This window comes from Sceloporus occidentalis, unplaced genomic scaffold (assembly GCF_023333645.1).
Source record: "Sceloporus occidentalis isolate IW3139 unplaced genomic scaffold, rSceOcc1.0.p SCAF_79, whole genome shotgun sequence".
NCBI lineage: Eukaryota > Metazoa > Chordata > Lepidosauria > Squamata > Phrynosomatidae > Sceloporus > Sceloporus occidentalis.
The window spans coordinates 753,622-781,559 of record NW_028317059.1 but is presented as its reverse complement, the minus strand read 5'-3'; the positions used below and the strand labels follow the sequence as shown (position 1 = coordinate 781,559).

Below are 27,938 nucleotides of genomic sequence, written 5' to 3'. Positions count from 1 at the left end.
GAGTGTGATTGCTAACAGCAATCACAGCGAGCACAGTCCCATCATGCCTAGGTACCAGCATTTTGGTCCAGCATATCATGCTGCAGCACCCGATCTGCCGCAGAGTATGTGGCACTTGCCCAACGTGCCGGATGGCTAGTACTAGTTAATGTCACGTTCTTCCGTCTCACATCTCTGACTAGTAACTCTTATATCCTCAGACGTGAAGATATTGGGCGTTGGGGACTCTGACAAGCTGGCTATTCTCAGAGGATGTCCCGGCTTCCCTGGATCTCCTGGTCAAAAGGGAGAAGCCGGTTTGTCGGGAGAGCGAGGTGAGTGCGGAGCACAGCCGTATTTTCACTGCATTATTGTAGAATTCCCACTAAATTACCCATAATTTAATTACTAACGAAGGCATACAGGAAAGTAGCGATGATATAAATATATTTTAAATTGCTATTTTTTTTTATTTTAGGGCTTAAAGGATCTGTATGTTAACCTGGCAAAGTTGGACCCCCAGGGCCAAAAGGTTTGTTCGCCGCTTATGTACATTTCAAAAAATTGTGTTTTATCGGCAGATGTACATTTTAGGGAGATGCTGGGAAAACGAGCTGGAATTGATTCATTTGAAAGATATTTAACCCCTTAATGATAAAGCCCGTACATGTACAGGCTCAAAATGCATTGTTTTCAATGGATTTAGGGACCGCCCATTGTCCCTAAGGGGTTAAAAGCTAGCCGTGTATTCACTAGATGGAGCCTGGGAGAGAGTTTCTCTGACCTCGCTATGCATCAGGAAGGGCAACGCCAGCGATCATCTCCTGCGGGAAAGGATCAGCTGGCCCTGTGTAATGTATAAGTTATCTTAGTGTTTTAACTATGCATTAAGTATGGTCCTTATGGGTTTTCGGACCCAGATGGGCTATTTCTGTATTATGGCGCAGAAAGTATTATGGCGCGTTTCGTCACATTATTTCTGCCGCATACCGGGGGCTCCAAATTTTTAGTTACAAACAGAAATAAATAAAATTCTGATTGTCCAATCGGGACAACAGCATCAACATGGTAAATTTCTTCAAACAAAGGCAAAAAAACGCCTACGCTTTTTATGCACGCTTCGTACAAATCTGTTTCAGAAGGGGTAACGTCCTCAGCGGGATCTCCTTGGTTATGGACTCCTGATTCTGGAATGGAGCGGTTCAGCCGTTACATTCATCTATATTCGTTATAAATGGGAAACCTCTTCTGCTTTAATAATCTCTGGTGCTTTTCTTTGCCAACAGGAGACAAAGGAGATTCTGGAACATCTGAGCCATTGTATGGTAAGTAGGTTAGAAACCAATAAATAAATATGCCGGATTCAGCCGGCACAGACTTTGCCCCTCGCGCTGCGCTCCTCGTCTGAATGGCCCCCGGGTGCACTCCTTGGCTCGGCTCTGTGGCCACGTGAGAGCTGTGATGGAGATCTGCGCTGCAATGGAGTTTCAGCTCCCTGGGTTGGTCAGGGGAGATCAGAGGTGATCAGGGGATCTCCTCAACAGTCCTTGATCCCCACTGCCCACCAAACTGGGGCATCTACCCTGAACATTGGCTTTAAATCGGCATCGTCCCGCAGAAAAGGGACTCTTTTCACCAGTGGTAAAACATTTTTTGGTAGAGATCATGTTAGGGAATAGATTGTAAGCTTACAAGAGCAGGACCCCTTCTCCTTCCGTACCAGAAAAACTAAAGCGGCAGATGTAGCAAGGTTTCAGTTTCTCGTCCAAGGTACGGAGGAAGCGAATGTCTCATTGATAAAAGAAAGGTCAGGGCTGTTGGAAAGTAATTCTGGAGTGATTCTAGATAAATGTGCTTAAGGCTGCGTAGACATATGATTTTTTTTTTAATAATGTTTTTGTCATTGACACAATTCTTGGGCATACCCACGCATTAATTGTGCCACTATTACCCCACCGACCCTATTGTTCTCTCTACCCACTACTCTCCATACTCCACCTTTCCTGCCATTTACTTAGCTTCTTGTTTTTCCTGAATATTTCTTCTCTTCATCCTCTTCTCCCTTAAATAATAATAATAATTATACTAATTTTATAATACCTTTGTGTGGCTGAAGTCCCACCCCCTCCTATACAGGCCCCACCCACTCAATGTTCTGTCCACCCCACCCTAGAGGTACCTGGTCTAGTCCTGTTTATAAATTGCACCAAATTTTTCATTTATTATACAAAAGCACACAGAATGACGATTATTACAGCTACGGGTAAATTTAACTGCCCCTCGTCATCTTGTTTTCATTGAAGTTTATTGGAAATCCTTATTCTGTACATTCCATCACAAGAATTTTAGTATTTCCCAGTAAGCCAGGGATATGGAGCGATAATGCACGTAGACAGATGGAGGTATTTGCAGTCTGTTTAATGCCCCCCCCCATGTTCTCTCCCTCAGAACGCAGTGCGACACAACCTCAGCCTCCATAAATGTTTTGTGAGAGTGGAGAACATAAGGGGCGCCGTGTGGATGGTCGACGAGTTGGAATTCCAGAGGAAGAGAGGAGCGAGAAGTTCCCGCTGAGCAACAACGTGGCTGCCCCTCTTTAAAACTTCAGCACAGGGTCTCCTTGTGTTCAAACCTCCCCCCCATATATAACCAATAATTCTCCCACCTGGCAGTAAAGTCTCGCTGGCCTTGTATCCATGTCTACACCTCAATACAGAGCTAATTGAGCGCTTGGAATGTGAATCTCCGAGTCTTTCTTTCCGCTGTCCGACATGTGCTCAGGATTTACAGCCGTTATAAAAATGTAGAAAACGTTTGCCGTTACACATGACAAAATGTGGTTTTCTGGGGAAAAGCACACATCTACCAAGCAAATCCAGTAAAACATCCAGATTTACTGTAAGCAAGCGGTCACAGAGTGGACCTGTAGAAGTCTGCCCGCAGCGGCCGGGTTCCCACGGAGTTGGGACAGAGCTAGTGCTTACGTGAATAAGAGAAGAATTCAACACTTTTAAAACTAATTAGTGTTAGAAACATCACTTTTAGTAACACTGAATGTCCCATCCCAAAAATAATATAATAAAATAATCAGGTAAACCGTTGTTCTGTTCTGAATTTTTGCCTCAAATGTCACATATTTATATATAGGTGTGTGTGTGGGGGGTTATCTTATTTTCTGTGATCCTATTTAGGATTATAGCCAATGTTTCCAAAACATGCTTTGGAACATAGAATTGGGATTATTGAAATTCTGAGATTTCATTAAAGATGAGAAAAGTAATTACTAATTAGAAATGATGTTGCTAAAAGGATAACAAATTAATATATATATATATATATACTGTATATATTGATTATATATATTAGTCACCCCTAAACTGCTAAAAACCACCATAGTTCTATTTTTACCAAAAGTAAAAGAATCTAGAATATTTTGAAATAGTATAGATTATTCCAGGGAAGCCAACAGCAAACGTGGAGAGCCATCCTCACTAGACTTGATTGTGATTTCATGCTGAATTCTACCGTTTCGTCCGAATAATGAACGAACAAATGCAACATTGGACGGGAGAAACTAAAGACGAATGTGGCTGCGTCAGGGAAGGGTGGCACTTTAATTGTGGCTGGGGTATCATGAGACTGTGGTCTTGGTAAATGTGAAAGGATCATAAGCCGGCCGAGCCTGTCCTGGAGCAGCTATTTGCAACGAAGCACTGAATTTGCCCATAAAAATTACCCCTGACCTTTTCCGCTGATGTTAATGACTTTTGGAGATCTCGTCGTCTCTGATAAAATAATGTCTCCATTGGGGACGGTGACAGGTGCAGCCGCAGCCATCGCTTTAAGTTTTTAGAACGATGAAGAAAATGAATTTCCGGGGTACAATTAACTCTGTTCTGCAGAGCTGCTTCTCGTCTCGTTTTGTCGTTAACCGACTTTTTTCAGCAATTGTCCCCAGACTTTTTAATTAAATAAAATTCCTGCTCTGCTGAGTTCTTCTAGGAAGACTCAGAGGTAGACGTGCTGGGAAAAGGTAACATATTAAACAAAAGAAATATGCGAGCTTTTACGCCCATGCAGCCTCGGGGGTAACGGTGCGTTAATCCTCTGACAGTCCTGCTACTAAACAGTCCTGGAGGAATTGTTTAATAGCTACTATATCATGATGGAGTAGATGTTCCAAGGTCCATTCTAGCCACCAAATGGTGTAGGTGGCCTTCAGAATCCTCTTAATGCACAAGTAGACCGTTTGACACTGGTGATGATGACATCATTTTGTTATTATTTATTAACGGGCATGCACAATGTTTTTGGTATCTGATCAGACTCTTCTCAGTCCTCCATAGTATTGGTGGGCCGGTTGGGGAGATCGGTGATCTCCCTTTTTAACCGGCTAGCATAAGCTTGGTGCAACAGGAGCCTCAGTCGTCGTCCAAGAGGCTACATTGTGTCCGTTAAAGAAGAAATGTGCCTAAGGCTTCCTGGGCGACGAATTCAGTTAATTTATCCCATATTGTAAACACACAAAAAAGGCAAAAGATTGGCAACCGTGAGATCTAACTATTGTTGAAATACAAAATGATGGTTCTAGGTTTTAGTAAATGAAATATATAATGGATCAGTCAACTTCAGCCAACAACCAAGACAATATATATCTACGTATATATATATATATATATATATATATATATATATATATATACTGTAAATGAACCAACTAAATACAGTGCAATTAATGCGTTATCTTAACATTTCATGAGACGGATAATAAAAGGACGTTGCCCAAGTCTCGTCTTTCCCCATCAGGTGCCAACTTGATTGAGATGCTGCACTGTAGGTTGTAATCAATGAAGTGGATCGCTGGGATTAATTAAGTGCTTCCGCGCTGTGGATTTGCTCAGATCAGGTCACTAAATCCAATGGCCTGTACTTTACTAAATGAAATGTTAGATTTTATAGTGGTATTTTGCTAGCGCTAACCAGTGTCGGTGTAAAAACAGGGAAGACAGTACAGTTTCATGAAATTCTTTTGTTCTGTGTAATCAGGAATGTTTCGGGTAACTCTGGACCGGCTCGCTGTTCCTGCTTTGCTACTAAATGCTGCATTTTCACAAAACACAAAGAGTTAAATACAGTTACCAATAGGAAACAGAATTAAGAATAACCTGTGTATAAAAGAATTCTTTCAATGGGACATCTCATTTTTTTTCATGAGTGTAGAAATGAGACAGTAGCTATGTGGGTTTTATAGGTTTTATAAAGGGGGGTAGGGAGGGAGTGGGTGGGTAGATCGTGAGAAGGGGGGGTAGGGAGGGAGAGGGTAGATCGTGAGAAGGGGGGGTAGGGATGGAGAGGGTAGATCGTGAGAAGGGGGGGTAGGGAGGGAGAGGGTAGATCGTGAGAAGGGGGGGTAGGGAGGGAGAGGGTAGATCGAGAGAAGGGGGGCTATGGAGGGAGAGGGTAGCTCGTGAGAAGGGGGGTAGGGAGGGAGAGGGTAGATCGTGAGAAGGGGGGTAGGGAGGGAGAGGGTAGATCATGAGAAGGGGGGGTTAGGGAGGGAGAGGGGAGATCGTGAGAAGGGGTGTAGAGAGGGAGAGGGTAGATTGTGAGAAGGGAAGTAGGGAGGGAGAGGGGAGATAGTGAGAAAGGGATAGATGGGTTGGGGGTGGGGGGGGCCTTAATAGATTCTCGCACCGGGGCCCTGAGGTTTCAAGTTACGCCCCTGATTTGGAGAGTAAATCTTATTCTTTAACCTCGAAAACAAGGAGGAATTTTATTAGTTCACAAGCATGCTAATTAAAACTCTTTGTAAAGCAACTTTTTTTCTTTGCATTGCATCAGAGAAGAGGAAGTCAAGATAGCGGAGGTAGCAGTGGTGGTAGAGGAAGCAGAGGAAGAAGATAGACAGAAGTAAGCCAAGTTTAAGGACTGAAAATAGAGCATTAGTAAAAGTACAAGAATAAAGGAAAGGAAAGAGGGCAATAGAGGTTGTTGGCTAATACTGAAGGTAAATACGTAAATAAGGTAGGAGAAATTAGACTGAAACACGCCCATTTAAAGGGCAAATGGGCAGGGAGCGGGGTGCATCAAGACCCCGCTCCCGAGACCCGGAGGAACCGGTAGGTACTTCAACTGGAGATCTCCAGGTCAAACACAGAGAGTTCCCAGGTATGCCTATTTGATATATATATATAAAAAAAAAAGATTTTCTGCGCATAATCTCCTGCACAAAGATGGACTTCAGGTTGACCTCTTGCCATTATAACCATTAATATTAAGTCTTTTGTTTCTATTGCAGAATCTTCTGCTGCCACAAGTAAAGAAGAAAAACACTTGTATTATCTCTGCTTGTTAAATATTTTATTTTAATTGTATGAACGAGTATACCAATAATAAAGTTTAATCTAATTTTTCATGCAGTATTGAACTTCTCTTTTTGCTTAACAATTTGTTACGTGTAACCTGGTCCAGGATCTTATGCAGCAAGGGACTTGTATTAAACGGCTACCAGGATTCTGTTGCCCAGGCATGGGGTTTTTCATGTCATCTTAAGGTAATCGTCCACCACACTCATGGGGCAACAGAAGAGGTCTAAATGAAAGGCAACCTTGAATATAATTTCTGTAATATTTTGAACCAAAATGTAGTCTTACATAGAAATATGGTAACATGTAAACCGCTTCTTAAAGGCAGAAAAAAGTCCAGTGCAATTATAAAATATAGTATTTTTATTATATACACTTCTTCACAAACCTATTTACAAACAAAAAAACACAGGTGTTTGATATAGTTAATACCGTATTTGCTCGATTATAAGACGACCCCCCAAATCTGAATATTAATTTAAGAAAAAAAAGAAAAAGCCTGAATATAAGACGACCCTATAGGAAAAAAAGTTTTACCGGTAAATGTTAATTCATGTAAACTATTTTTTTTAATAAAAGCTATGATTACGAAAAATATTTTGGTTTTATTTCCTTCTATTTTCCAACCTGCCCTCCAGTTATGCACATCTGCCCCAGAAATGCCTTATACCCCCTATATGCCACTGTGCCCCATGATATGCCTTTTAACCCTCTAAATGCCACTGTGCCCCCTGATATGCCTTTTGACCCCCTATGTGCCACTCTGCCTCCAGAAATGCCTTATACCCCTATATGCCACTCTGGTATTTAGAGGGTTAAAAGGCATATTATCGGAAAGAGTGGCATATAGGGAGGTTTAAGGCATTTCAGGAGGCAGAGTGGCGTATAGAGGGTTAAAAAGGCATTTCTGGAGGCAGAGTGGCATTGAGGGGGTTAAAAGGCATTTCACAGAGCACTCTGCCTCCAGAAATGCCTTATGCCCCCCCGTTTAACACTCCCCCTCCCTCCTCCAAACTTACCGGTACTTAAGTCCTCTGTCATGTAGCCGGGGCAGCGTGTAGATGTCTATGCGATTCGCGTAAACAACTTCCGCTGCAGCCGGAAGGAAGTGTGGCTAGCAGCGGGGGTTGTCTGCGTCCATCGTGCAGACCTTCCCCGACTGTCAGAGAGAATTTGCCGCACCGGTGCGGGGAACATCTACACGCTGCCCCAGCTGCACACCGGCAGGGCCGGACTGGGACTGAAAAGCAGCCCTGGAAAAATTTGGAGACCAGCCCCATATAGTTTATCTCACGGTGAAGCTCTTATACCCACACGCACCCCTTATACACACCCGAGTCACAGTATGTGCCATTCTTTTTATCTCATTATTTGTATTAAAATGCCAGAAAGCAAAAGTGTTAAAAGGCCCTAATAAATGAAATACATTATACATAATGGGATCAAAACATTTACTACTGCGAACATTTTTAGATGAAAGAGTTCCATTTTATTCAGTGGAACTAAACACTGATCACATTATTCTTCACGGTATTCTGGTAAGAAACTTTTATTTCTTTATTAATTCATGTAGACTATGTTTTTCCATATTTAATAAAAGCTATGATTGAGACATGTTTGGTTTTTATTTCCTTTCATTTGACAACCTACCCCCGAGTTATGCACCTATGCCCCCAGGCTTGCCACTCTGCCCCCCTGATATGCCTTCTAACCCCCTATATGCCACTCTGCCTCCAGAAATGCCTTATACCCCCTATATGCCACTCTGCCATATAGGGGGTTAAAAGGCATATCATGGGACATAGTGGCATATAGTGGGTATAAGGCATTCCTGGAGGCAGAGTGGCATGAAGGGGGTTAAAAGGCATATCATGGGGCACTCTGCCTCCAGAAAAGCCATATGCCCCCCTATATGCCACTCTGCCTCCCTGATATGCTTTATACCCTCCTATATGCCACTCTGCCCCATAATATGCGTTTTAATCCCCTATATGCCACTCTGCCTCCAGAAATGCCTTTTACTCCCTATGTCACTCTGCCTCCAGAAATGCCTTATACCCCCCATATGCCACTCTCCCTCCCTGATATGCCTCAACCCTCCTATATGCCCCTCTGCCCCGTGATATGCCTTTTAACCCCCTTTTTGCCACTCCACCTCCAGATATGCCTTTTGACCCCCTATATGTCACTCTGCATCCAGAAATGCCTTATACCCCTATATGCCACTCTGTCCCATGATATGCTTTCTAACCCCCTATATGCCACTCTACCATATAGGGGGTTAAAAGGCATATCATGGGACAGAGTGGTATATAGGGGGGTATAAGGCATTTCTGGAGGCAGAGTGGCATAAAGGGGGTTAAAAGGCATATCATGGGGCACTCTGCCTCCAGAAAAGCCTTATACCCCCCTATATGCCACTCTGCCTCCCTGATATGCCTCAACCCTCCTATATGCCACTCTGTCCCATGATATGCCTTCTAACCCCCTATATGCCACTCTGCCATATAGGAGGTTAAAAGGCATATCATGGGACATTTTTGTTTACTTTATATGGCAAGCCGATCCAGCTTGCCATATTAAATAAAAAATAATATATGCCACTCTGTCCCATGATATGCCTTCTAACCCCCTATATGCCACTCTGCCATATAGGGGGTTAAAAGGCATTTCTGGAGGCAGAGTGGCATGAAGGGGGTTAAAAGGCATATCATGGGGCACTCTGCCTCCAGAAAAGCCTTATGCCCCCTATATGCCACTCTGCCTCCTCGATATGCTTTATACCCTCCTATATGCTCCTCTGCCCCATGATATACCTTTTAACCCCCTTTATGCCACTCTGCCTCCAGATATGCCTTTTGACCCCCTATATGTCACTCTGCATCCAGAAATGCCTTATACCCCTATATGCAACTCTGGCATATAGGGGGTTAAAAGGCATATCATGGGACAGAGTGGCATATAGGGGGGGTATAAGGCATTTCTGGAGGCAGAGTGGCATATAGGGGGACACACTTACATACACACACATGCCGATTTTTTTTGTTTTTAACAAATACAAAAAACATTATACAGTACAAAAAATACATTATTTTACTCACCTTCTACTTCTCTTGACTTCCTGGTAGCTGCACACTGTTCTCCTCTATGCTGACAGGATGCCACTGACCTGACATCCGGTGCTGCAGCAGTCTGAGTGCGAGGGGGCGGAGCTTCCACCTCACGCTGCTCCCATCACTATGCAGCCATCAGACTGCTGGGAATGTAATCTAAACAGCCGGTGCGTGCTGATGCCGCCGGCCGGAGCTACCTTAACACTTTTTTTTTATTTATATGGTAAGCTGGATCGGCTTGCCATATAAAGTAAAAAAAAAGTATTGAAGCAGAGGCGGCCGGCGGCATCAGCACGCATCGGCCGTTCAGATTACATTCCCAGCAATCTGATGGCCGCATAGTGATGGGAGCAGCGTGAGGGGTGAAAGGTCAGTGCGAGGGGGCGGAGCTTTCACCCCTCACGCTGCTCCCATCACTAGACGGCCATCGCACACGGCTGCTGGGTGCCGATGCCGGCCGGCCGCATCAGCACCCAGCGGCCGCTTTGATTAGATTTCGGGCAGCCTGGGGGGCAATTGCCCCCCCTGCCCAGCCCACCCCTGGCACCGAGGGAGGCGTTCAATGCCATTTGCAGCCGCTCAGCAGCTGTCTTCATGGTTAGTCTGCCGGCCGCCCAGCCCACGGACCTTCCGGCCCACCCGGGAAGTACCGGTAAGTGGGGCGGGGGGGGAAGACAGGAGGATCCAGGACCCCTGCAGCTGCGGGGGATCTGGATCTTAGTTGTCTCATAGTCAGACCTATTTGAGGTCTGATTATAAGACGAGGGGTATTTTTCAGAGCATTTGCTCTGAAAAAAACCTCGTCTTATAATCGAGAAAATACAGTATATACATTTGTAGGTTGGTTCTGTATATTAAACTTCATCATACGCTACTTGACAAGCAAACACAGCTTGTGAGTTTATCGACCTAATGTATACAATTGAAACATAAATGCCTCGGTTTTCTTTCAGGTTAATATTCTCCTGTATCTTATGCTTTGTGATAAGACAGAAACGGATAGACCATGGACGAAAGGTATTGTGTAAGGAAGCAATATTGATAAATACAAAGCGAAATGTCTGTGTAAAGGCAGGATGATTTGAGAGGCTTGAAGACTGTGATTACATAACAGGAGTCCTATAAAGAGACACTCTACTCGATAAAGAGTCCTCTAAAACAACAATACATGCAATATGGTGTCCCTATTCAGAGAGACATCTATTCAAAATGTTTTATCCCTAAAGGTGATATTCCACATATGGTGCTGAGTACAGGCAACACCTTGGAAGCTTCCAAGAAAAAAAGTGATGTAACGTGAAATCATGTAAGCGGAGTATAACTTTTCCATAGTAACAAATTATATCAATGAGGTTACATTCTAGGCTACATATGCAGGTTTCTTATAGAACTGACCATACTAATGAAAAGGCAGTATAAACCTCAGCAGCCATGATGTTACTTTAGATTAAGTCTAAACGAGAGGCATTACCCGTGAATAAATCTATATATATATATATGTATAATATGTGTGTGCCTGTATGAGCATTCCTGTGCACGTGTATGTGTGATCATGGATGTTAACTTGTAGGTGTGTGTGATCATGGATGTGTACTTGTGTGTGAAAGCATGGATGTGTTCTTGTGTGTGTGCGTGTATGTGAGCATAGATGTATACTTGTGTGTGCGAGCATGGATGAGTAATTGCGTAAGTGGGGTGAGATGGAGTGTGTGTCAGTGAGTATGAGTAAGTGTCTGTAATTTGTGTAAGTGTGTTTACATATGTTGGAAGGGAGGGTAAGGGGAAGGCACAGACTAGTTGTTGCAGTTGGGGGGCCTGCACCAGTGCCCCGTGGTTTCTAGTTATGCCCCTGGGAAGGCCCTTTCCTATCCCAGTTTGACTGTGCCCAGTGCACAAAGCAAGGTCCATAAAAATGGGTTTAGTGTGGAAGAAGTTGACTGACCCGCACAAAGCCCTGACCTCAACCCCATCCAACACCTTTGGGATGAACTGGAATGGAGATTGTGAGTCTGTCCTTCTCGTCCAACATCAGTGCCTGACCTCACAAACGCTCTACTGGATAAATGGGCAGAAATTCCAACAGAAACTCTCCAAAATCTTGTGGAAAGCCTTCCCATAAGAGAAGAAGCTGTTATAGCTGCAAAGGAGAGTCCAACTACATATTAATGTCTATGTATTTAGAATGCGATGTCATAAAAATCCCTGTTGGTGTAATGGTCATGTGTCCCAATACTTTTGTCCATATAGTGTATATCCAAGAATGTAATGTAAGTATCACCAAGATGTTATTATTCAATTGTTTTCCATATAGCAAGGCTTTTATAAAGAGGGTATGAAAAACAACCAGTACTAGAATCTTACAAAGGGTATGATAAAGATTTTTATCACTATCCCTGGAAGCTTTAGTCTGATTTACTGATACATTTAATGCCATTACAGAGTTTTTGATTTGCGTTCCTGGGTAACTGGAGTAATGCACTGTAGACACAAATGTGTCAAAATGCGTTATTTTAAACTACCTATGAAGCAGATTTTTTTATTTTTTTTGACATACAGTATGTTTGCAACTTTTAGTACATTTGCTTAGTTTAGAGCTACACGTTGAGTACAAGAACATCACAGTATCCACCAGGAATTTACAAGTGATTATCTGATGTTCAACTGATCCCTGCAAACATGCTTAAAAAGATACTCTCAATCCGCTTGTTTTACATAGAGAGAAGTATGAATTCAGAGTTGGTTTATCTTAACAATCAGCTAAAACTCGACTAAGCACAGTGACTTCAAATGGCCATTCCTTCTTTATCAAATAAAACTTCAGTGTTACATGTTACACACATCTTTAAGTTAGCTATATTGGCAATGAGAGTTTATTTTCTGAATAATAAATTATGTCTTGTTCTTAGCAAATACATTAATATAAACATTTATATTGAAATGGGTCACTAACGTGGACTTTGTTTTAGGTATCACACAGGCTTTTAGTTCACCTGCAAACATGAGAATTGGGGCAGAAGATTGGCCTGGATTTTGAAAACATACCAGCAACTACATGCAACCAACAAAATGGTAGAAAGCTATGCGAGTCTGGGTCCAAGATTCCAACATGGATCACATGTTGGATAGTATGTGAATAGTGTAGAACTTAAGGGGACATTTTACTAAAAATAGTAATATGCTACTTGTACTTATTGCCCTATAACTTGCAAAAATACAAAAACATTGGGTATTTCTAAACTCAGGGCAAATTTTAAAATCTATTTAGCAGGTATTTTCATTAGTTCTTGTAGTAAAAAGCATTTTCAATTTTTACTATATATATATTTTTAATACATTATATGATATGATCAAAATAATGGACTCTTATATTTTCTTGTCCTGAACCCCCCCAATATATAATGTGAGTGGTTACAGTACATGAGAAAAACGAAAATCATAGCTAAGCAGCCATTGTCGTGAAGGTTACTTTAATATGCCTTCATCAAAACTAAAATGCAATAGAGCACTTATATGACCTAGAAGTTGTAGCCCTGTTGCTGCAGCTTCCCTCCTCGTCTGTGGTCACTGTTTGCCACTGATTCACTCAAATCAATGGGAATGCTTATCGTGCTTGTGCATGGGGGTCTGAATAGACCCTCTCCTGCAGTGTTCACCGATCCAGTGCTAGAGCTGACTTGTTGTAAGTATATCACATGTAGGGAGATGTGTTCAGCTCAGGGCTGGGGCAAGGGTTTTAGCCACCTTAGGCAAAACCTCATTTTGTTGCCGCCTCGTGGGCAGACTCATGTGAGCCCATCGTACACATGAACCGCCACCCCCTCCTGCGTTGATGGCGCCTATGTTTCCAGTCCTTCTCCGTTACAAAATGGAAGAGCTGGAGCTTGGAGTATTTATAAATATAAATAAGAAGACAGACGCCTCTTTGATCCTCCCCTTTCTCATTATCTCTCCCATTTGTTTATCTCTTGCTTTTCTCCCTATCTCTCCTTCTCTTTCTCTCCGTTTTCACATCTCCCATCTATATACATCTCTTCCTCTTTCTCCACTTCCTCTTTCTGTATACCTCACCCTTTGTCCACATCTCTCTCCCCCTTTCAGTTTATCTCTCCTGCTCTCTCTTCTCCCCTTTATCTCTCTTCCTCTTTAACAACTGGATCCTTTCTATGTGACTTGTATTAGTTTTCTATGTACCCCCTTCTGTAAATGTGTTCTAGCTCCCTTTAAGAAGTAGACCTAGGCCTGGACTGGTCATCTGGCATACGAGGCAAATTCCCGGAGGGCCACTGGTTTACAAAGCCACACACTCACCATTCTGTGCAATAGGAAGTTTTTATGGGTGTTTTTTTTGATCCAGTTAATTTGGGGAGATATAGTCAGTAAAAGCTGGAGTCTGTGACCTTAGCAAAGGCAAGATGGCCAAAATCATGACTAAAGCCCCAAATTTCCTTTTAGCATCACTTTAACAATACAAATACCTGATTTGTGACACTTGAAATAATCTCACCAATAGAATGAGATTAGGATACCCCCGGGGCATACATTTCTCTGACACTTTACACTTACACACAGGAAGAACACATGCATTGCAGGGGAGTTGTTATGTATTGACCAATCATACAAAAATAACTCCAGAGCTGAACAGTGCAGCCAATGGCAGCTAAGATTTTATTTGTACCCAGGAAGAGAACCTCGTATGTGCGCTGCGCTTGTCATCGTTCAGCCCGTGCTGCGAAGAAGGGGAGAGATGCGATGTGTCAGGCGGTAGGAAGGCTGGCACGTATATGGCAGGAAGCGACTTTTCTGCCCACTTTGGAAATAGTTGTGTTGATATGTGGAAATCTATAACCCTATACTGGGCGGTCTGGACTCCTCTTGCAGGTAACGCTTGAGGGCAGAAGGGTATTTACATACAATTTTAGCAAGCTTTATTGCCTATATATATATCCGCACAACATACATGTATATCACACAGCAAAGAGTTCTAATGCTGTCCCTAAGCCGTGCAATAAGCTTAATGTAGTCATTTTACTCATGGAGTTGGATTATGACATCAGATTTGCGATTCAGTTTATGAATATCACTTGTTTAAATGGTTCTTTGTCCTTCGCACAGGCGTTGGGGTGGCTGTGACTCCTCTTACAAAGAGTACGCAGAAGTACTCAAGTGTCAACATGAATCGGAACACACATGACAACATCTCCACAACTGACTTCAAAGGCCCGGTGCATGTAACTTATGTTACAGAGAAGGAGAAACCACGCTCGGAGATTCCCATCAGTAGGATGAAGCTATCCAGAGATGCTCTTCTCTATATTTCTCTGATAACCTGTATGAACCTTCCCGATGACATTGATTCAGAAGAAACTCTTTAAAGATGACAATGCATCAACATGATTCTAAGCTCCGTTCCTAGAGTCCTGACTTGGTATGGCCACTTTCACGTTACCATGAAACCACCAAACTGTTTAAGGACACTGGGACGGCGTGCACTGTATATATGTCTAGAGGAACTCAAATTATCCGGTACCTAGTTACCACTTACCACGTCTTACCATGTCGAAAACATAGTAAACATAATGAATTATATCATTAATTAGAGAGAAAAAAAAAACAATTGAAAAAAGTGAAATAAGTGCATTGATATTCAATAAATGAATAAGAAAGAGTTGAATTAAGAGTTCACACTAGAAAACTTGTTCAAGGCTCCACAATATAATAATATCTCCATTTGTCGGGCTTTTGTATTGGACCCACTTGCCAGATAAAATTGAAGATCTGTAACCAATGTGATGAAAACCAGGAATACATCGCTCATAACGGGATTCAGATTGAATTAAAAAAAAATTCATTAAGTATATTTTGAAGAAGCCAGGTGTTGTATCTTTAAAACAATATAAACATGTTGTCAGTTCCATTGTACAGTTGTGTCTATGTTAAGTATCCATCGTGTATTTAAAATATTTGTATGATTTCTATTGAAAGGTGTATGTTTGGACATCAGAGGTCTCTCCTACAGAAGAAATGGTGACGAAAAGACCTCTGAGGTCTAGAAAGCTTATGTGCTTATAGCATGGACCAGGTTAAAAAAGTATAAAGATCAGTGGGTGCAGGGTTATGTAGCAAGAAGGAAAAATAGGAAACTAGAAATGTATGTACCTTTGGTATCCAGGTAGATAATTCCGATACCAGCCCGGAGTTGTTTAATTTTTTTTTATATATATATGACACCCCAGCCTAAAAAGCTTCCATCCACCAATTGGTGTACCCAAAACAAAAGTGCTCTGTGAAGACATGTAGAGTATGTTCTCTCCTCCATACACAATGAAAGTTTGGTTCTGGTACATGTCAGAGGTAAGGGTGATGCACAGTTCCCAAAACCACAGTGCATTATCAATAACAATAAAACGTGGTGGGGTATACCTTTCTGATCAAAGTCAACATCCCTACCTAGTGTTAGGCAAGACCACAACATGGTATACAAAAGTTGTGATCTACCTGACCCAAGTTTCCGTGTTTAATACATAGGTACTTTAAGATAAATTTGGAACTGGAAAGAATTACACTTTTCTACAGTTCCAGCTAAAGATTTTGAGAAACATCCTCTGATCCAAAGACAAAAATGGCATTTTCCTTGTACAATCCCCCCACCAAACGCACAAAAAGTCTGCTATAAAAAAAGGTATTAGGACAGACTCCTTAGGTACCACTGCCCTTCCTGTCCCTCTCTACCAGGTCTCTGTATCATACAAAAATAGGGAATTGGAAATGTTCAATAATATATATATATATCGTTCTGCTTTTGCTTTAACAGTAGGATTGCAATGACATCCTGGAGTGTTTTGATTCTGTTTTAGTTATGTTTATTTTTTATTAATACTTCTGTATTTTTGTAATACTGTATTTTCTGACACGATCACAGTATGTTGATCTCCTCTCCGTATCTGGTCTTGTTCACTGTTCATTCTAGAGTCTTTCGGAACCTGGTATGCTTACCGATTTGTTTTAGCGGACCGTTGTTTTACTGTGCAAACGTGGGAGGTGTCTCTCATTCCTCTTATGTACACACTATAACTTGTCTTTACGCATACCTTGAATAAATGGAGATTTGAATTGAGATAAAAAAAAACAAAAAAAACGTAGGATTGCTGCAACTTAGTAAAACAAGATGAAAATGTAGGGTATTTTGATGGCACATGACCTATATAAAAACTCTACGCAGCTATCAAAAAGTTTGTTCCAGACAAGTTAAAAAAAAAAAAAATAATGTAAAAAAACCTATGCATGTAGGGTATTTCCATAATCTAAAAAACACATACTGGATTTCTCTGCCATAACTCATAACCTGTGCCAAAAAAATTCTAAAAAACACAGAAGCGTTGGTGAAAAAAAATTCAACAAAGTATTTCTATAGCTAATTTCGGCAGTGATTGGTGGCCAAATGTCTGCTTGGACTGTGTCCTGAAACCACTAGTGACATATCCTAGATTGGGTGGTGTTCATGGCTTCTTTGTTTAAAATTTCCAGTTACAAACCCAACATACTAAATGTAAAAAAAAACAGTTCCAAAACAGCAATATACACCTTATAAGCCCAATTAAAATGCTCGAAATGCATATACAATCTGGACACCTGAATTGTTGTTGGGGGTATGTTCTGTCAATTTAACTGATTTAGTGAGGGTTTAGATATATATGAAAAATATGGGGTTTTAGTATTTTGTATAACATTACTCATTCTAAATGTTTAACTATGATGTGTGTGAAGATGTAAGTGACGTCTAAACATGAGACGCACTGATGCAAATTTGTAACCTTTTAAATTCATACATTGTCCTTTTTGTACACCTGTGCATTGGTGTTTTTTAATAAAGCATGAAATACCTGGCAAAGGGCCCTGAGGAAGCCAGCCCTGCAGCTCTTTAGCATACACACTGGTTGGGCCGAACCATTGGTCTGGATAAACTCCATTCATTTTTGTTATTACATATGGTTACACCTACTTTTAGTCAATAGTATAAAAAACACAACAGAAACTGATGGTAATTTAATTTATTTATTATTAATTACAAAATTCATAGTCCAATTAATTAGGCCTGAAAGCAACCTCGAGACTCACGAAGAGTCACCTTTCAGCACGCAGGAGAGGAAAAACCACCTAAGGGTGGAAACCTCTGGGGAACCATGGCTTGAAAGATTGTCCTTCCCTCTGGACACTAAGAGGTTAACTGTGTATTTATACCTGTAGAAAAGAAAAGGCAAAACGTAATTGACAACACGGAAGCACAAAGCTTCGGTGGATGATTATGCCTCCACCGCAAGCTCTTTCCCTTTAATAGACTGCCTTAACATCATCAGTTCAATATAAACGGACATCGCATTAAAAATAGACATCGCATTAAACATGGACATAGCATTAAACATGGACATAGCATTAAACATGGGAGTAGCGTTAAACATGGAGATAATGATACACATGGACATAGCATTACACATAGAGATAACATTAAACATGGACATTGCATTACACAATGACATAGCATTAAGCATGGACATAGCATTAAGCATGGACATAGCATTAAGCATGGACATAGCATTTGTCATGGAGCTGTCTAGTCCGACCGACTACCTCCGCTGTCTTGTGCTCCCTTAGCCTGGGACAACACACTTTCCCCGGTTCCCCAGTCACTAGCCGAGACTCAGTGTAGGGTAAAACCAAACGAAGACTGATTTATTTCGGACACACAAGGCTGGATATATCCATCAAAACACACATTTACATAAAATAAGATATTGGGACACAAACTGCCCCCCTTAATCTGCCTCCCAGAGACAACAGGGGCAGTAACGAGATTAACAATACAATGGGGGGCGGGGGACTGATTTATACAACATTAAACTGAAACAATGGCAGTCACTCCCTGGTTGCAGATCCTGGCTGTATGCTGGAGATAATCCCCTCAGACAGTGATGAGATGATACTGCTGGGGGTAGCCACAAAAGTCTTTACAAACCCAGGGCCCATAGTCAACAGGGAGGAGGCTGGCAGTTAGGCCTCTCCAGTGGTCCCAGTGATTGAGGGTTCCGTCACAATTCTCCCCCCTCCAAATTGGACTGACACAGGAGGAAACCCCAAACGGGTTGACTCCGTAGTCAGTCAGTTCATTTGGCCCATCAATGCCCTCCCAAAATTGTTGCTCCTGTTGCTGCTGGGGAGATGGGCCGGCTGCGCCATCTTCCGGGTACCGCTGGGGAGTTATGTCTCCTGCATCCCCTCCCTGGTGCTCCTGCTGCCGTTGAGGAGGGAGGTCAGGTTCCTCCTGTCCCGGAATTAGGTTCTGCCGCTGGGGAGATGGACCGGCTGTTCCACCTCCCTGCTTCTGCTGCTGAGGCGGGTCGGCCGCTGTATCTCCCTGAATTCCTGCAGCTTTGGTGTGTGCTGGGCAGAGGCCAGCGATGCCCTGCCCTGTTGCCAGCGCTTCAGCTGGGGTTAGGGCATCTTCTGAATCCGCCACTCCGCTGTACTTCCGAAGTCCGGATCCTGAAGACTATCCCATAATAATCCTGGGCCACCAAAGTCATAGCCCTCTGGAGAACATTCTTCTCTGTATACCACTGCAGAGCCCTATAGTAATTTTCCAGCTCTACCTCCTGTTGGACCAGCTTGTCCAATTCGGATACCCATTGCTCCTGGGGTTGCTGTCCCAGGAATGACATGCGTAGTTCCCGCTGGTCTCTAATCTTTTGTTCGGAGCTTGGAAGACACTGACCCCGGCATATAACAGCCCTCTGCCATAGTGACTGTCGAAACAGTTGCCTCAGATTCTGGTATTGTTCTGTAGGCAGAGTAGTGGTGTAGCAAGAGAGGATGACCCACAGCAGCCCCTGGTAAAGCTTGTTCACAGATCTCCAGGTCTTCATTTCTGATTATATTGCCATTAGAGGTAATAACACAATCAAAGGAAAGGTTATCTGTGGTGCAATCATAGGCCAAATTAGGACTGGATGCTGAAGAAGTTGATGAGAAGGTATGATTCAGTGCTTTCTCTTTCCATGTACCAGGGGTCACATAGCTGCCCTGTACCCAGGGCACTACTGGGGGCAGGGGGGTAGTACCAGAACTGCACTGGTTCAAAACAGGAGAAGCAGACTTGGTATGGGAAGCACTGATGGAAGGCCCCTTCCTCCTCAGAGATGGAATAGGGTCATGAATCTTTGCTATCAGTCCAGAGGAGATATTAGGGGCTATGGTAGTCTATGGTGCATCACACTTTGCTGAGGTAAGAGTGATAGGAGTTGCAATCATGGCTGAACAGAAAGCAATAGGAAGTTCATCCATATGGGAGCAACCCACACTGCCACAGACTGTAGAATCACAGAAGCTGCATTCCATCACAGAACAGTCATCAGGCTTCACCTGGACATCCACTGGAGTTTGAGAAGCATCAGGAATCACCAGGTGGTATATACTCCATGGGTTCACTGTCCTGGGGAATAAAGCTACTTCCCCTTTTAGGAGAGCTCTGTGCTTGTGACGTAGACTGTTCAATCAGTACAGAGGGTTTGGGAGGTTTCAGAGGACATTGGGTGATCCAGTGTCCCTTTTTGCCACAGTAAAAGCAAGCCTCATCATCACGCCTTTGTTGCAATTCGGTTGTGGTAAGGGGTTCACGTTTCCTAGAAGATTCCTTTTTCATACTGGTAACAGGCTTGTTGGATTTCTCAGGTGATCGTAACAGATGTAGGTGAATGGTCTTCATGGGGACGCAAAGCAGGGAGTCTGCTTGGAAGGACGCAAAGCAGGGAGTCCGCTTGATCAGGACACACAGCAGGGAGTCCGCCTGATCAGGACACACAGCAGGGAGTCCGCCTGATCAGGACACACAGCAGGGAGTCCGCTTGATCAGGACACACAGCAGGGAGTCCGCTTGATCAGGACACGCAGCAGGGAGTCCGCTTGATCAGGACACGCAGCAGGGAGTCCGCTTGATCAGGACACGCAGCAGGGAGTCCGCTTGATCAGGACACGCAGCAGGGAGTCCGCTTGATCAGGACACGCAGCAGGGAGTCCGCTTGATCAGGACACGCAGCAGGGAGTCCGCTTGATCAGGACACGCAGCAGGGAGTCCGCTTGATCAGGACACGCAGCAGGGAGTCCGCTTGATCAGGACACGCAGCAGGGAGTCCGCTTGATCAGGACACACAGCAGGGAGTCCGCTTGATCAGGACACAAAGCAGGGAGTCCGCTTGATCAGGACACAAAGCAGGGAGTCCGCTTGATCAGGACACAAAGCAGGGAACCAGGAACAGTACAGGTGCCGAGCCACAGCAGGAAGATCCATAGACTTCAATACAAAGGCCCTGACTGAAGTGCAGGGCAGGTTCATAAAGGCAGGGTAATCACAGGTAACAAGGCCCAGCTGGATGTATTGGCTAGGGCTCAACCCAGGTAACAAGGCACACCTGAGTTCTGAGTGCTCCAGAGGGCGGCCACTAGTGGTAGCAGATTTAAACACCACAGGTATAAAAAAAGCCATGGTTCAGGCAGCGAAAAAGTGGTTCCTGACAATAGCATTAAACATGGACATAGCATTGCACATAGAGATAACATTAAACATGGAGATAACATTAAACATTGACACTGCCTTATACATGGATAAAGCATTAAACATGGACATAGCATTTGTGACAGGGAGATGCTTAGTGTGGCATTTGGGTACAGGTGCTATCCAGATTGTAAATATGGGTCCCTGGGGTGGAGCAATTGGAGAGCAGGGTGGGCCAATGCTCCGTTTCCCCATGCTGTGGAAATTCCATGCCGAGTTTTCCAGGAGGCAAGAAATCTGCAGGATCCGGTCCGGGATTCCTATGGGGCCGGCATCAGGCACAGGTGCTGGACATGAAAAGCCCCTGGAGCTGAACACTCAGAGAGACTGTTGGGGGAAGAGGTAGTTCCCTGTGCTCCTAGGGCAAGGAGAGGCCCTGAAGAAGACAATCCCTGAGCCAAGTGAGGCAATACCTGCCTGGACGTTTTGTGTGTTGTCTGGGGGAGGTTTTCCAGAGCCTGGCGTAGCTGGGTCTGGCTGGGAGGTTGAGGTAGTGGGTGATTAGGCTGGTCAGTCTGGACCAGCATAGTTCAGTTAGAGAGGGCTCCAATTGGGAGCTAGGTTTTCTTTTGCAGGTTTCACAGATATGCAATACTTTTATCCAGCAAAAAGAAACTTCACGTCCTGATCATCAATAAGTCGTCACAAACACATCAAGGCCATCCTCCATAAGCATATGTATTTCAGCCAGCAATACACAAGGGCACATACCATGCAACAGTCAAACAGTGGTTTTTGGGGATTAAGCGGTTAAAAATAAGGCGTGTTTTTTTTTGGTTTTTTTTTTTGGTTCCTGCTTTCTGCCCACAGACCATAGCAGTGCTTTGCCCGCATCCTCCACCATATGTGACAAACCCTATAGCATGAGGGCCATACATGTCACTTTTAGGGGTCCTAAGCACAGTCCTCTAGGGCAATTAGAGCCAGGAACAGCAGCTCATTTTTTTTTTGTTGGTTCCTGCTTTCTGCCCACAGACCATAGCAGTGCTTTGCCCGCATCCTCCACCATATGTGACAAACCCTATAGCATGAGGGCCATACATGTCACTTTTAGGGGTCCTAAGCACAGTCCTCTAGGGCAATTAGAGCCAGGAACAGCAGCTCATTTTTTTTTGTTGGTTCCTGCTTTCTGCCCACAGACCATAGCAGTGCTTTGCCCGCATCCTCCACCATATGTGACAAACCCTATAGCATGAGGGCCATACATGTCACTTTTAGGGGTCCTAAGCACAGTCCTCTAGGGCAATTAGAGCCAGGAACAGCAGCTCATTTTTTTTTTTATTTTTTTTTTGTTTTTTTTTTCTCCTTATTTTAACCGCTTAAACCCCAAAAACCGCTGTTTGACTGTTGCACGGTATGTGCCCTTGTGTATTGCTGGCTGAAATACATATGCTTAGGGAGGATGGCCTTGATGTGTTTGTGACGACTTATTGATGATCCGGACGTGAAGTTTCTTTTTGCTGGATAAAAGTATTGCATATCTGTGAAACCTGCAAAAGAAAACCTAGCTCCCTATTGGAGCCCTCTCTAACTGAACTATGCTGGTCCAGACTGACCAGCCTAATCACCCACTACCTCAACCTCCCAGCCAGACCCAGCTACGCCAGGCTCTGGAAAACCTCCCCCAGACAACACACAGAACGTCCAGGCAGGTATTGCCTCACTTGGCTCAGGGACTGTCTTCTTCAGGGCCTCTCGTTGCCCTGGGAGCACAGGGAACTTCCTCTTCCCCCAACAGTCTCTCTGAGTATCAAGCTCCAGGGGTTTTTAATGTCCAGCTCCTGTGCCTGATGCCGGCCCCATTGGAATCCCGGACCGGATCCTGCAGATTTCTTGCCTCCTGGAAAACTCGGCATGGCATTTCCACAGCATGGGGAAACGGAGCATTGGCCCACCCTGCTCTCCAATTGCTCCACCCCAGGGACCCATATTTACGATCTGGATAGCACCTGTACCCAAATGCCACACTAAGCATCTCCCTGGGGTTTACACTGTCACACATTACACATAGAGATAACATTAAATATGGACATAGCATTAAACATGGACATAACACTACTCATTGAGATAGCATTAAACATGGAGATAACATGCAACACATCGGAAGGATTTTATTTTGAAATATAACTATTTCTGGTGTGAACACCAGTTTTACCGCCATTCATGCGGGACAGCCATGGGTGCCAGGCTCGTGCCGAGTTACGCCAACCTTTTCGTAGCCGAATGGGAAGCAGAACAGATATGGCACAACAATCCATTTGAAGCAGACCTGGTGCTGTGGAAGAGATATATATCGATTATGTGTTAATTATATGGAGGGGAACACTGGATAAATTACATCAATTTATAGAATACATCAACTAGAACCAATACAACCTAAAATTTACTTTCAACATACTAAAGCAAAGTGTTGAATTCTTGGATGTGGAACTATTCACAGAAGGCAATGCTCCAGAAATTATAAAAATGCTACCGATGCCAATGGTTTCATTGATTACACAAGCTGTCATTACCCAGCATGGTTAGATAACATCCCCACGGCACAGATGATGAGAATAAGGAGGAACTGTACACGGGACCAGGACTTTATTAAACACACCACAGATGTTAAAAGTAAATTTAGGGAGAAACACTATCCAATAGAGTTATTAGCGAGAAGTCAACAGAAAGTGGAACAAATGGATAGATCTCATCTACTAAAAGGAAAGCCCAAACATAATATGAACAAGAAAGATTTAAGTTTTTCATTCATTAAGGAATATAATACTAAGGCTCACCACATTAAAAAGATATTGCGGAAACACTGGCATGTCCTGAAGAGCGATGACATTTTAGGTCCCCTCTTACTGGAAAAACCTCAAATCATATACAAAAAAACACAAATAATTTGAAAAACATTTTCCTCCCAACAAAGAAAACAGAAATTAATTTTAATACCTTTCTGGGCAAGAAACCCATTGGTTTTTTCCCATGCGGTAGGTGCAAGATGTGCACCTACCTACCAAGGAAAACGAACAGTTTTATCAGTAATAGGACAGGGACTACATACGAAATTAAGAAATTCATCACCTGCACCACCAAATTTGTAATTTATTTATTACAATGTCCATGTGGTGCACAGTATGGGGGAAGAACAATCAGACCACTTAAAGGAAGAATTTAGGAACATCTTGGGAACATTAACAATTCAAGCATTAAACACGGTGTCCCGCGATACTGTAATTCATGTCCTGTTTTCTCAATTAATCAATTTTGAATCATGGGAATAGACATTGTATATGTATTATATGTATTATACATAATTCCAATATTTCGTATTTTGTATTATTGTTTGGCACTTTTCCACCCTTATTGCTCTCTTTTCCCTGGATTCATATAGACATTTATGTATAAACCCATAGTATGTTTAGTTATAGTTCATATATCCACGTTTAATGTTTTCTCATTCATGCAATCAAATCCTTAAACGTTTACATCCTATAGCGTTTATACTACCTTCATGTTAATCCGTCTTCAAATGTCATTGCTTACCATCTGCACTTCACAGCACAGCAGGACACTAGGACCCGATGCAACACCAAGAAAAGAGACAGCCCTACGGAGAAGGAGAAGCCGTTTCTATGGGGACGCGTATAAACAGAATGACGCCAGTACGCACATCCAGCCTCCAATACGTCTTCACGTATTGTGGAATGACGTAACAGCGCCACCTAGTGTACATGTGCGTACAACACGTCCTCATGTTCTGGGAAACAACGTTGCACCGCCATCTAGCGTACATGGAAGAAAATACAACGAATTAACACATAAAAAGAGTGGAAGAAGCGATCAAATACTTTTTTCCTGAGGAAGCCATTAAAGCCGAAACGCGTTGAGGAAAGACTTTTTATTTCACTTAATGGTTTGAATTTTACAGATTTATATTTTATATATCTTAAAGTACTTTTTTAAAATTTAAATAAAAGGGATATTCCCATAATAAATCTATATTTTTAAATATAAGCAGCAGTTGTTTATTCTCTGGGGGTGGTTTTCCCGCTCCCTGGCTGGAAGAAGTTGCCGCACTGTATCACAGCGTTCGGGGGATTGGACCTGAAATTCCACGACATTTGGAGAAGGGATCCTGGACACCGTGGGCTTCCCCTACCCCCCCTCCCTGAGTGCACCTTGCACATAATTGTATGTGCATTGGATTCCGTGAGTGCAACCATTTACTACCTTTTTCACGAGCTGCTATGAGACGGGAATGAGAAACAGACACAAATCTTCAGCACTGTTGTGAGTGCAACTAACGCAATATAATTAACACCGTATCGTCTGAACGGTCTACACTATTGTTGTTTCGTTTGTTTTTCTTACATGAACGCCCCCTATTGAAATTGAACCTATACTTTACAACACCTGGAGAGAGTTGTTTTTAAGGAGGCAGCTGTGAGAAAACAAAAGGGAAGTATTTTTAGAGATTTCCTTATTTAGCACACACTATTTTTGGGACACACCGGTTCTCCTCACAATCTTTTTACTAAAGCACACACACCCAGGCACTCACACTAACACAACCAGACAATCAGAGTGTTTTAATGCCCGTTCATTGGATCCGTTTTATCGTTATTTTATTGTTTATTGGATGAATCCACGTAACGTACTTATTACCTCTGTATTCTAGATTCTTCCTGTTATACAGCAAACTCACCGTTATTATTGCTTACTTATTGGGTTTGAATCCAAATAAATGCAACTATTTGACGTATTGTGTTTTTAATTCTCGCTTTTAGCTCCGAGGAACTGTAAGGAGGTTCTGGATCAGGGAAGCGTTCTAAGCGACTGGTACGCAATATACCCGGATGGCAAACGGCCCCTGAAGGTGTTGTGTGATATGCACACCGACGGCGGAGGCTGGATCGTAAGTGCTCAGCAGGGAAGATGAAATATGTAGAAAATATCTTTACAATATATATTCCATTTACCGTTTGATCCAATGCTCTTCATTCATAAAAATCTCACAATGGTATATAATCAGTACGAAAATTTAACGTATTTAATAAATATAATATTATAATGTAATATATATTAATAAATATATTCTATTTAATATATGAAGTGTGTCAAATATCATATAGATATAAAATATATTTGTATAATAAATCGTCAATATGTGACCCCCCCAAAAACACAATTGTGATGTAAAAAAAAAAAAAAAAAAAAGGAAAGTGATAAAAGCCAAGAAATAGTTATACTTATATCTATATGTCCATCCTTCTTTGAAGATAGACAATTCCCTCTAGGAATATATGTATATATAGGGGAGAAAAATGTTTTAGCACAAAAATAAAAAAAAAATAATAAATCTGGTTCTACAATGGTCATTGTCGGTGATTAAAAAAAATGACAGTTCATGACAGTTTTCAAGATACTTGGGGGAAAAAATAATTAAAGTAAAAAAATATATACCGTATTGCTTTTCCGGTTGGCATGTTAATGAATGTATTTATAAACGGGGGATGTCTGATCTCAGTGTTTTGTTTTTTTATTTTGTGCAGGTTTTCCAGAGACGGTGGGACAGCTCGGTGGATTTTTTCGGGGACTGGAATTCCTATAAGATGGGGTTTGGCAGCACTTTGAACGAGTTTTTGTTGGGAAATGATAATCTTCATATGCTGACCTCATCAGGTGATCTTTTTACATAAAATTTTAGGCCTATGATTTCTTCTGTACATCTCGTTTTTGGCACCTGAAGCGTTCTGTACATTTCCCGGTCTCTCCCGTTTAACGGATAGATGTCGGCTCAATTACCTATTCACAGACAAAATATGCTTTAATATACATCAGTTATATTTTTTTTAGTAGCTTATTTTAACACGGCTCCCGTTTCCACCTTTTTTTCAGGCACGTGGGAATTATGCATCGACCTACAGGACTTTGAAGCGAAAAAATATTTTGCCAAATACGCGTCTTTCAAAATTTTAGGAGAGTCTGAACATTACAAGTTGCTATTAGGAGCTTACACCACGGGTAACGCAGGTACGGCACGGCCCTGTATAACACCACGGGTAACGCAGGTACGGCACGGCCCTGTATAACACCACGGGTAACGCAGGTACGGCACGGCCCTGTATAACACCACGGGTAACGCAGGTACGCCACGGCCCGGTATAACACCATGGGTAACGCAGGTACAGCATGGCCCGGTATAACACCACGGGTAACGCAGGTACGCCACAGCCCGTATAACACCATGGCCCGGTATAACACCATGGGCAACGCAGGAACGCTACGGCCCGGTATAACACCATGGGTAACGCAGGCATCGCCCGGCCCAGCGCTACAGGTAACGCAGGTACGCCACGGCCAGGCATTTAAGGACATGCGCTGCCATAAAGCAGGTCGCACCTTAATTCAAACACTTGCTTTAGGTAAATATCATGATCTCCTACAATGGCGACCTTCAAGTGGGTGTCTCCATCGCTGTAGGAGAATAAATGATGCGCTGCATCTGTTTTACGGGAATCCCTCATGTATCTTGCCCAAGATCATTGATCTCCGGATGATGATATTCTTTGGTTCCAGCACCTGGTTAAATGGTTTTGTTTTACCTGCTTTAGGAAACTCCCTGGATGTTCATGCCGACATGCCCTTCTCCACCAAGGACAGAGATTCCAGTCCAGGCAAACGTGCGAATACGTATTACGGAGGCTGGTGGTATAACAGCTGCCATCACTCAAACCTGAACGGACGGTATCTGCAGGGGCAGCACAGCAGCTACACCCACGGCATCGACTGGGTACAAGCTAACGGCTTTCATTACTCATTCAAATATTCAGAAATGAAGGCTAGGCCCGTATAACGCAGGAGGAGACGGACAGAACCAAGTCCTACACG

General features: G+C 42.9%; 1 protein-coding gene across 1 annotated transcript; it reads left to right on the top strand.

The window, feature by feature from the left end:
- The first annotated feature begins 43 nt into the window (after window positions 1-43).
- LOC149285352 (ficolin-2-like) lies at window positions 44-27,903 on the top strand. Its single transcript, XM_089495320.1, has 7 exons — window positions 44-104; window positions 201-314; window positions 1,266-1,304; window positions 25,835-25,962; window positions 26,600-26,729; window positions 26,946-27,080; window positions 27,662-27,903. The coding sequence occupies exons 1-7, from the start codon at window positions 44-46 to the stop codon at window positions 27,901-27,903; spliced, it is 849 nt and encodes a 282-aa protein (XP_089351446.1).
- The last annotated feature ends 35 nt before the right edge of the window (window positions 27,904-27,938 follow it).

What these genes read in the sequence shown, in the direction of transcription:
- LOC149285352 (XM_089495320.1), top strand. Translation starts at nt 44, where the DNA reads ATGCCTAGGTACCAGCATTTTGGTCCAGCATATCATGCTGCAGCACCC. An exon ending in CGGTTTGTCGGGAGAGCGAG is followed by an intron (nt 315 to 1,265) that starts GTGAGTGCGGAG and finishes CTTTGCCAACAG; the next exon opens with GAGACAAAGGAGATTCTGGA. An exon ending in AACATCTGAGCCATTGTATG is followed by an intron (nt 1,305 to 25,834) that starts GTAAGTAGGTTA and finishes TCTCGCTTTTAG; the next exon opens with CTCCGAGGAACTGTAAGGAG.